Raw genomic sequence first — 12011 nt, forward strand, 5'->3', positions numbered from 1 at the left:
GCAGCGAAGACCCAACGCAGCCAAAAATAAATAAATAAAATAATTAATTTATGAAAATAATAAATAAATAATAAAAACAGATAACAACATCAGGTAACTTATCTGCATAAGTATACTGACTAAATGTCCCAGTGACAAAGTGTGCTGCATCCAACTTTATTTTTTCATTGAAACCCACCAGACTTCACACCAGAACCCTTGGTATCTGCCTTGGCACTTGCTTATAACTAGGATACTAGTAAGCTGGAGCCCTGTATCCCTCGCCACACTACTCACTAGTACAATGTATTTGCTTCTCGTTTTATGCTTACAGTCACTTCCAAGCCTACTTTTTAACAACAAAAAAAAAAAGCCAAAAATATCTTAGAACAACCAATATGCAAATACCTGTACCAAATAAAAATCATCCTATCGGTATTAGCATAAATCACAGCTCCTGAAGCTAGAGAGTGACATCACTTTATTTTTCAGTAACATTTTCCATATGGCATGGAGTATGGCTCAGAAAGTAGACGTGAAAGAAATACAAAAATTCTAACTAACCAAAATGTTTATTTTTAAATAAAAAATTAAACATTTTAAAAACAAAAAGCTACATTTTAGAAAACATACAGAGTTGAGACATATTGTACAGAGAAGTACAACTAAAGGTGCTTTACTTTTCAGAATCAGATTATATGCTCCGAGAACCACCAGCTATAATAGTTTTTCATTTTAATTTTAAATTGTTTAAGAAATAACCACATTACACATAAATCAGAAGGGGCTAATTATTCCAACAATTTATTTGAATAAACACACTAAAAAAATTTTTTTTTAAGTTTAGTAGGAAAAGTTTTTTTTAAAGGCCAGCAGCTCAGACCTGACTTCATTCAGCAGTTCAAACTGCAAGAACATCACCTTTCCCTTGTGGGCGTCTGTGCAGTGTCAGAAGCAGAATGCCATTCTGAGGTTAGGCCAGGTATTTTGACCAAAATTAAAAATGACTAAGCCACAGGAGTAGGCCAAATCACTGGGTCTGCCCCATCTATCTGTGGATTTTCTCATTATGCATATATTTTAAGTGATATAAAATAAGTTTTAGTGACCTTCTCACATGAGTAACTGGTTGGTGAGTTGCTTTTAAGCACTTGAAATACTTTATCCAGGCACCCTAAAGTCTAAAGGAAAATGAAAAACAATAAATACAACTTTAATAATATTCCTGAACTTACACTGAAAGCAGAGAATTTATTGTTGAAGATTGAATTCCTCAGAGAGACAGCAGGTATTGGGAGTAAAAGTTGAAGGGAAGAAAACAGGATGTGTATTTACTACAATTTTGAGGTGAACCAGTGAAACCTTACTATTGAAGGCAGACCCACTGAGATAGCAGAAGTTTGGGCAGGGGTAGAAGTTGAGGGGAAGAAAACTAGAAAAAAATTTTACAAATTGAATTTGTAGAAATCCCTTCAAACCAACAGCGGCTGGAATAAATACAAATTCTTTCATCCTCCCATTTGAAGATAAAATAGTCCCAAATGTCTATCGAATATGTGAGAAAAGTTATTTTTGATATCTTACAAAGCCTCAGACATAAATATCTTCCTCATGGATGCTCCAGTGTTACAAAGATACTCTTTCTTTTGGTCAACCTATGTAATTTTTAAGGATATTGAAAATTACACAGAGTTAGGGTTTCTACTGTAATACTTCATATGAGAATAGTCCAAAGAAAAGACAGCTCACATTTACAGCTGGATGAGGGTTAAAATGTACATTTTATATATTTGTTCATATGACACAACTAAAGAAATAGAAATAGTGATGCACTTTAAAACTTATTTAATTCATCCCCCCTACTTTCAGGCAGGATTTTTCCCAAATTATCTTTAGACTGTTGACTATCTGTATTAGTTTAAACATCTGTAGAGAAGGAAATTCCTCAAACTCCCCTGGTATTCTATTCCTGTATTAATAGCCCTACTTCCAAGAAACTGGGCTTTGGTCATCACATTCTAATTAGTTACCAGCCAGCTTGTCTAGCAACAAGTATTTGCTAAGTACACACAGGGAGAATGTTATTCTATTAGGTCTTTGATGATAGGCCTTCCCGGATAGTTACTCCTAATTGCTTCTCCTCCCAAATACAACTCTAATCCTGGATTCAAATATTCTTCCACTAACCTTTATTCATCCCAGTATGGACTCCCTATTACAATGGATAATTATGACCATCCTATTAAAAACTGAATGCTTTCTTTACTTATAACAATATAGTTTGATTTTCAAAACAATTTTGAAACAGTGTGTTATTTCAAAACAAGGTGGTGCTACCTCAATATTTCAAGTGAGGAAACTATGGCTCCAGAAGAATAAGTAGCTGCACAATTGCTAAATGGTTGAGCTTGCCCCTCCCACAGCAGCTACGGCAAATCAACCTTAATTTACCACCTCACCATTCACCCCTTCTTGCTCACAGATTATTATAAAACTCTATTTCTCCAAAGCTCATGTGGCTGGACTTCATTAAACTTTCTTTTCTTTAAACCTCCCTACACTTCCAATTTATATCTGGGTTCTCATTTTTTTCTCTTCTCAAATACTAACTCTTTTCAGTTTACCTGTATTCTAGATTATTCCTCTGCCTCCTCAAACCTTCCCATTTAACATGAATGTTGGATTTTAGCACTCTCATCTTGCCACCATCCCCTGACCTTCAAACATCTCAAAATATCTTTTCTAAAGAGAAGAAAAAGAAAAGAAATAAAAACCTTGATCATAGCCTATTTACTTCTTTTTCTATCTGCCTTCCTATACTGTTCCGTCCAGTTACAGAAGGATCTTTCCTTGACCTTCTTCTGTCCTTTATAGTACTGACACAACCTCTTCTGGGAATTCCTTGAAATTCACTTCCTCCCTGTAGAATCCACCTCTTGTCTGGCTCTGCAGATAAGTCCCAAATCCAGTGTTCCCCAGCTTCTGCCTTCACTACCAAAGGGTTCATCCAATTGCAAAGTTGCAATGATGACCTCTAAGCTGAGGATACTAAAATCTACTTTCAAGCTTTAATCTTTCCCTTCAACTCAAATCTCTCAGATCCAGCTATTGACATATCTCTTTTCTTGGATGCATCTTAATCATCTCAAGCTCACTGTATTTGAAATGAAGCACATTATTCATAACAAAATTACAAACTTAATCATTTCCATCAATGGCAACTAAAGAACTTGATGAACTATCTATATTCATCCCTATTCTTCATACTTCTCTCTATCCTGCATACCACCATCAGATTAGTATTTCTAAAACACTGGGGGTTATTTTTGTTTTGTTTTGTTTTTTAAACCATTTTTTAAATTGAACAAAACACTGTTTTTTCATAAATCACTTATAGCTTAAGAATCTTTAATAGCTTCCATCACCATTTGCATCATGCTCAATCTCTTTTATCCAGCTTTTCAAGTTCCTATATCAAAAAATGCTTACTGGGCTTCCCTGGTGGCACAGTGGTTGAGAGTCTGCCTGCTGATGCAGGGGACACGGGTTGGTGCCCTGGTCCAGGAAGATCCCACATGCCACGGAGTGGCTAGGCCCCATGAGCCATGGACGCTGAGCCTGCGCGTCCGGAGCATGTGCTCCACAACGGGAGAGGCCACAACAGTGAGGGGCCCACGTACTGCAAAAAAAAAAAAAAAAAAGGATGCTTACTGATCTACCAAACTGAATTTCTAATCTGAAACTTAACCAGTTTACTTACAGACCCGTATCTCCTTGCTTAGATCACCAACTCTATCTATAATATCTGCCACTATCCTTTCTAAAAGACTAAAATTCACACCTACTTCAAGACTTAGCCTCTTTCGAAACAGCTCCACTGATTCATTCTAAAATATAAGGTAGACCAATGTCAGTTTCCTATTTTTGATACTATACTACAGTCTATGAAATATCACCATTACGGAAAGCTGGATGAAGGGTACGTGGGATTCTATGTAGTATTTTTGCATCTTCCTGTGAGTCTGTAATTATTTCAAAATAAGAAATTTAAAAAAGATATGATGGGCATCAACTATATATATACCAGGCATAAGTAGGATGCTGTGCTCACAAAAAAGAATACAATATATCAATATATTGAGTCTTTCATGCACTTACTTTCTATCTGGAGGTATTATGGACTGACTTATGTCCTCCCCAAAATTCACAGGTTGAAGCCCTAACCCCCAGTATGACTGTATTTGGAAATAGGGCTTTTAAAGAGGTAATTAAGGTTAATGAGGTCATGAGGGTGAGGCCCCAACCCAAAAGTACTAGTGTCCTTATAAGAGGAGGAAGACATACCAGGAGTGTGCATGCACAGAGAAAAAGGCCATGTGAGGACACAGAGAGAAGGTGGCCATCTGCAAGCCAAGGAGAAAGACCTCAGGAGAAACCAAAACCATGAGCACCCTGATTTTGGACTTCCAGCCTCCAAAACTGTGATTGAAAATAAATTTCTGTTGTTTAGGCCACCCAGCCTGTGGTATTTTGTTATTAGTTTGCCCTAGCAAACTAATACAGTGGTAAGGGATGAAATAAAAATATTAAACAATGGTACCCTACAATAAGTACTGTAAAAGCCATATGACCAGAGACCAGGGAAGCACGGAAGAACAAGTAGTGCCAGGAAGGCCAACGAATGCTTTGTGGAATATCATTTCTTCTGGGTCTTCAGAAATTAGTGGTAATTTTACCACCAGCTAAAGACTGACTCTCTAAGTCAAAGAAACTATTTAAAAGTATAGAAGCTTACAAAGCATGGTGTATTTGGAAAATACTGAGAAATTCAGTATTAGTAAAGGATTTTAAGGAAGAAAGTACAGAATATAAGGGTAGAAGGATAATGTGGGTCTATTTAGTAAGGAGCATTGTATTTCAGGCTTAGAATTTTTGATTTACTGTGGTAGGTAACACCTGTGGAATATTTTCAAGCAGAGAAGTAACATACCCATATCCCTGTTTTTCCAAAGAAACTCATATTCATGGAAAAGTATAAATTCATTATGGATGTATACAGATTTAGCTACAAGAAAGGAAAATCCATACCATTAGCCATCACTATGCACTTCCCCATGCCAACCTCACCCCCAGGCCTAGGCAACCACTAACATACTTTCTATCTCTATGAATTTGCCTATTCTGAACATTTCATATGAATGGAATCATAATATATGGTCTTTTGGACTGGCTTCTTTTACTCGGCATAATGTTTTGAAGGTTCATCCATGTTGTAGTTCTTTTTATTGCTAAAGAATATTCCACTGTATGGATACACTATATTTATTTATCCATTCATCATTTGAGGAATATTTGGATTGTTTCCACTTTTTGATTATAATGTTTCTATGAACATTCATAAGTTGTTTGCTTTTGATGGTAGTACTAAAAATAAAAGAGGATTTTTAATACAAGAAGACTATTGGTAGGTCATTTTAGTAGTCTGAATAGGAGATAAGAGCATTAGTAATGTAATGGCAATGTGGACAGTGAAAAGAGATATATTTGGGAGGTGCTACCATCAGGTTTTCGTAACTGACTGAACATGGAGAGGAAAGGAAACAGACTCAAGATTGTTTCTGAGGACGTTGGCCTGGGCATTGGGTAATATCATCGACTGAGATCAGGCACACCGTAGGAGATGAGTTTCATTCAGGCATGTGGAATTGAAGAGGACTGTGGGGTACTAATGGAGACATGTGAAACCTGGAAGACACCAGACAGAAAGGTACAAATTTAGAGGCACATGGAATTCAGGTGGTAGTTGGATCAGATCGTCCAGGAGAGCATAAAGATGGAACACCAATAGTCAAGAGACAAAATGTAACAAGAAGGCATAAAGCAGACTGGAAAAGATAAGCCTGCGGGGGCCAGGAACAGTTTCCAACAGTAAAAGAGAAGCCAAGGAATGAAAACGTTTTAAGAAGGAAATGGTCTTACTGAAAAAGGCTGCAGAGCAGTCAAGGGGGTTATAGGCAAAGTGTTCACCCAATTTAGCAATTATGTAGCCACTTGGGAAAAGGTTAAAAAAGTGCTCAGAGATCAATATCTTGCATGATTTGGCCTACTTCTGGAGAGGAGAGGCAGAGGTAGGAAGGAGGCAGAATCCATAAACTAGCTGCACAAAGTCCTGCAAAGTACTTGGGTTTGTTTATCAGAACTGAAATACAAACAGGCCCCATAAATACAGGTCATTGCCCTTGAATAACATAAAAGTCATTAATTTCCTGATTTATGACACCAGTCCTTGTTTTTTCCTTACCACCATTTCTGATACAACTATAGTCATTTTATTGTTGGCATTTTCTATCACAGTCTCTTTTTACAAAAGTTATATTCGTTATTTGTACGAAAATGTACACATTATATGGAAGAGAAATAGCAGGAGGACACTCAGACACCACCTATAACTGTGGCACCCAGGATAATTATCATTAACATACATCTCGGTTTATATGCTTCTGGACCAGATTTTGAGACGTGTATCACTGAAGCTCTGTCTTTTGCTTTCTGCCTTTACTGACTTACTTAGAAAGACTTATCCTGCACCTCCATGTCTATGTATCTACCTCTATTTCATTCTGTGTTGTTGTGTTTCCTTTTTTTTTTTTACACTTACATCTCTTATCCATCTGAAATGTATCGTGGCACACAGAATGGGCTAGGGAATCTATTTTTTCTCCAAATGGTTGGCCTGTTCCCAGAAACATTTTTCAATTAATTCACCTTGTCCACTCTCCATTGCTTTGAAATGCCACATTAGCACATGAGATCAGAATTCAGGCTAGCACCTTCTAAATTCTTACATACATAATTTTGGGGAGGGGGGGATTCTCCTACTTATAGATGCTCTAATTATCCCAATTGTAATCATAAAAAAGCAAAAGCATAATACAAAGATATTCACTCAAAAACTAACTGGCCACTTATAAAATTAGTCTCTACTCCAGTATCTTTCCACATTTAACACTAGAGGAATCCCCATCTGCTATCAACTGTCTGTATTGGTTCATCTCTCACCAACTGTTGGAAACTGTTGCAAATACAGCATAAATGGGCTGCAGAGGGAAATTACAAACCTTGCAAATGATGCAAGATGCAATGCAGTTAAAGTGTTGTTAGAGAACCGCTTGTATCACATGCAAGGACAGTACCGGAGAAAATCTGGCAATTGAAGACAGGAATAAAGACGCAGATGTAGAGAATGGACTTGAGGACACGGGGAGGGGGAAGGGTAAGCTGGGATGAAGTGAGAGAGTGGCATGGACATATATACACTACCAAATGTAAAACAGATAGCTAGTGGGAAGCAGCCGCATAGCACAGGGAGATCATCTCCTTGCTCTGTGACCACCTAGAGAGGTGGGATAGGGAGGGTGGGAGGGAGACGCAAGAGGGAGGATATATGGGGATATATGTGTATGTATGGCTGATTCACTTTGTTATAAAGCAGAAACTAACAAACCATTGTAGAACAATTATACTCCAATAAAGATGTTAAAAAAAAAAAAAAAGAAAATCTGGCAATTGGTCCAGTTAACAATGAAGAGAAGAAAATTGGCTAGAATGATGACATGATAGATGTTTCTGAAGAAAATGGTTTGCAGATCAAAGAAAGATCCCTAGGAAAATGGGTAGTGCCTTGGAATATTTTTTCCTAAAAATTACCTTCTCTGTGAAGGTGCTAGTTAGGCCAAATTTGAGTGTCCATCATCATACCAGAAACAAAGCAAAAACAAAAACCTCACGCAACTTCTTCATCGCTGTCTCTAAGAATTGGCACAAAATTGCAGGCATAACATAAATTCTGGCAAATATATGATAAACTTACTGTTGATTTTAACTTTACTCTTTTTCAAACAAATCTTTTGTTTTCCTAATGAAAACAATGAAATGTTGGTTCCAGTTTCAGGTAGTCTTCTTCTGATACCAATTAGTCTCGAACCTTCCATACTTTAATCACTCTAGCAATCTAAGGTAAACCTCAGCCTCAAGCACCTGCAGGGTTGCAGCAAGTAACAAACAAGTATGAGAAAGCCAGCTAGGCAACTAAAGGCATTCACATTCATATTTTTTTTAAAACACTACCCTGGTGGCCCTCTGTAACTCTTGTTCTAAGGGTAGAATACATACCACTGAGATTAGAAAAAAGACATTTAATGAAAATGCAATATTCCCCAGCTGAAAGATGTGAATACAGAGGTACAGATAAGAAAAATAGAAGTTTGATGGTTCTGTAATAAAAAGAATACCCAATAAAGATTAGGCTAAATCCTGATAGAGAAGCTGAAGGTTGATAAAGGCAAGCAGGAGAAATGTGAGGCAAAGAAGTCCATAAGGTAATTCCCAGTGGGAAAGATTGTCAAATTCTGGACGCCAGGGAGGATGTTGTCATCATGGCCTTTACTGGAGCAAAGAAAGGGCACATCCAAGGTGCTGGGTTCATAAAGTCATGAGGCTAGAGAAGACCAAGAGTTTTTTATTCTGAGATCCATCTGCAATTTAATAGGGAACATGGTAAAATTACACACATCCCTGCCTTTTAACATCAACCACTAAGTCACTTCATCTTCCTAGCGCCTTCGTTACCTCAGCTGTTAAGAGAGGGAAGTAAACCAGATGATTTCTGAGTTCCTGCCCAGCTATTAAAAAAAGATCATGTCTGTGAAAAATGCTTGTATGCTTATGTGTTCAGTAATCTACTCCTTTCTAATATGCCACTTTACCTTCACATATTCTGAAACAACTACTAAAGCTAAACATCAGAAATTTCACAACTACTGGTTTGAAGCAGAAATAACTCAGAAATAATCTCTGTAATAATGGTACCATGTCACCTACTGAGATAATAAAAATTAAGCACAAAGCAAATACAGGGTAAATCCTTATTATATTCCTCATAGCAAAGAAAAGAGACTGTGTGAAATTTCTGCCCTTTCCCTCCCACAATCCTAGGCCAATTTAAGTGAAAACAAGGCCAGATCAAGAATAGCTCACACAGGAGGAGGCTCTGGCTAGAAATATATTTGTACCGTGTGGTCTGTGTGGTCTAGAGGGAAGCACAGTGCGCTACAAGATTTGGATTCTAGACCTAACCCTTCCGGTAACCATGTAACTCTGGGAAAGATATTTAGCTTTCCTTAGCTCCATTTCTATTTGTAAAACAGCAATAATTCTACATGTTTCTTCTACCTCAAAAACATGTTAAGTACAGAAATAAGTATGTGAAAAATTTGAGCTCTATGGAGGAAAGGTATTATAGGCAATAATGGAGCATGGTAATGATGAAGAGCACTGATTTAACAAATTTTAAGAACTCGCTATCATGATTGGATACGGCAGGTGGGAGGGAGAGTCACTCAACTAAAGTCAAAAAGTGGGTCATCATTAAGTAAAAGCAAGCAATTATGACCGCGACAAATACGCACAGCCTCAATCTCTCCAACGGGATGAACTCGGCTAGACTAGTGTGACAGGCACACACTTGGCTTCCAGATTCCTGGTTTGTGGACAAACACATTTTCCACCTTCCTTCATTTCTCCCTCCCTTCCTTCTCTTCCTCTTTCCTCTGCCTCTTCCTTCCAAACATTCAGAAATTTTACATCAAGGGTTTCTAAGGACACAACCCTGAAGTTGCTTCCAAATCTAGTTATTTAAACAAATGTCTAAAGTTCTATAATCAATAAATGTGACTAAAGAAGCATCGTTTCTCTCCAGGTGTCCAGGTGTTTGCTCACAGCAATGCCACCGGACTCCCAGTGGCTGTTCCCAAAGCGGCTCCAACAAGGACGTGGGGAAGACAAGGCAGGGCTACCAAGGCCTGCACTGACAAACACACCAGCCAATCAGGGGGTCAGTCCATCTCTTTTTAAGCTTTCCCTTTTATGTATTTGGCCTTCTCCCTCAAGCCTCCTTTGTTTCTCCAATTGGCAAGAAAGGAGGGAGAGCCATATACTGATTGCTGATTATAGTGGATATTTTTCATTTACTATCTCATTAAGCCTACATATTTATTTCTTAGGAAAATCATCCTAACAGTGGACAGAGAAGGATGAATTGAGGCCCAAGAACCAGTTAGGAGGATGTTAACAAGGGCAAGATGAAGAAGACCTAAATTAAGACAAACTATTAGAACTGTTTCTAAGCAGGAAGGCAATTCTATTCTGAGATGCCATATTAGAAATATTACTTTGGAATGAAAGTTAGGTTCTGCCTGTGTATGATTAAGGCAAAAAAATTTTCAAACCATAGAGTACAGAATCCCATGGTCCCAAGCCAGCCGTTCTCTCCACCCCAAATTTATAAGGTGAATTATGCATACATCCGTACAATGGTAATAATTATAGTTTGAATTTTTTGAGTGTACCTCTGTTCCAAGAATTGTGCTAGGTGCTTTACAAACATATAATGCCCTAGCAACAAGGAAGGCATTATTATACCCACTTTGAAAGGAGAAACTAGACTCTGGAAAGTTAAGAAACATATCCAGGTCATATGAGCAGTAACATCAGCATGGGGGGGCGGGCAGTAAGTGTACGAAACGCATGTAAGGAGGAAGATGAAAAACTCCACACCACTTCCCATACTATGGTCCTTGCTTTAGGAGGAAATAGATGCTACCGCTGCTGCGTTTAATAAATTCACTTACTTATGCTCCTTGCTGCTGCCATAAAGAGAGACACTAAGTAGAGCTAAGCGGGACTTGGGAGTTGCGGCCTCTAAAGGACCGAATGCAGCGCTATTGACGGCTCAGCCCCTCTGACTGTGGGAAGGGCTGACTTGGATGCCCATGGTCATCACTGACTGCCCAGGTCTGGGCAACCTGGATCTCTCTCCCCCTGACACATAGAGGCCTCAGCCTTGAAGCCTGCTCATGTCTCCTGATCTCCAGTCTTTTTCTTTGTCTCTTCCCCCTTATTCTGGTGACCACAACCAGGAAAACAGCAGAAGGGATGGGACTCATCTGGACTATATTAGCTGCTTGTATTATCCTATTTACATTTATGAAATATGGTATCGTGAGATCACATTTAGTAAAATTTTCCTTAAAAATAGTTTTATTCTCTAATCCACTTTTTATTGGTTAGAAGCAAAACAAAATGGATCATATATTTAAAAGCAGAGGGAAGAAAAAAGACATACCATTCTAGAAATGTCTAGCAAGCAAATACCCCAAGAATATTTATCCAAGTGGTTACCCTGGGATATCTAAGGGGAAACGTGAAAGTAATTTTCTTGGCTATCATCACTTTAATATGAAATGTAAACCCCAAGTACAACCACAGGCACATTCCTTTAATTTGGCCAAAGTACAGTTGTGTTTTGGGAGCATGAATGGAGCTCTTACCTGGCATGACCATGGTCTGCGGAGCTGCTGCATCAGTACTTAGGCAGAGACGTCCACCTTTGGCTAATCGATCGCACAGCAAGGTGATATGTTTCTTCAATCGGCTTGTGTCTTTGGGTATGCTCAACTGGCTGCTGAGGTTCAAAGCCTGCTCCTTGGAACTCTTCGATAGGCAGGTCTTCAAAAGGTGGGAAATAGCAGCATCCACCGTTTCTTCCCAGCCCTGGATGCAAAAGCCAATTTGGAATTTATGCATAGATGACAAATGAGCAAAGTAAGCACTTTACTGTTAATCAAGTTATAAGATTATGAGTGTTTTTATGTCCCACTGTTGGGGACTTGTTAAGAGCTTGGTGCCTGGAATATTCCAGACCAGTCTGGTTTTAAATTCTAGCTCTGTCAATTGTTTGACTTTGAGTACATTACTTAATTCCTCTTAGCCTCATCCTCATGTACAACTGAGGATACCAATAATATGTATCTCCAAGGGTTGGGGTGATTAAATGAGATGGTATATGAGAAGCTTTTAGCCCTGTGCCAGGCATGATAATCATCATCATCTCAGGTGTATGTATGTTTGATGATCCAGAGAGTGAAGCCCTAGGATTATAGTTCATTTTGCTGCTGAAGGAGAACCAGCCAGGA

At 38.4% G+C, this 12011-nt stretch overlaps 1 protein-coding gene across 2 annotated transcripts in view; it reads right to left on the reverse strand.

Annotated features, from left to right (window-relative positions):
* Window positions 1-12011, reverse strand: part of BBS9 (Bardet-Biedl syndrome 9) — a 453658-nt gene that overhangs the window by 56522 nt on the left and 385125 nt on the right. For both annotated transcript variants that reach the window (XM_089917019.1, XM_089917020.1), the window contains one exon: window positions 11367-11589. In XM_089917019.1, coding sequence (XP_089773145.1) covers window positions 11367-11589 — 223 coding nt within the window. The remainder of the gene's footprint in view (window positions 1-11366; window positions 11590-12011) is intronic.

Source organism: Delphinapterus leucas, chromosome 9 (assembly GCF_059928025.1).
Source record: "Delphinapterus leucas isolate spDelLeu-1000000601 "Yukka" chromosome 9, BTC_Dleu_Yukka2, whole genome shotgun sequence".
NCBI lineage: Eukaryota > Metazoa > Chordata > Mammalia > Artiodactyla > Monodontidae > Delphinapterus > Delphinapterus leucas.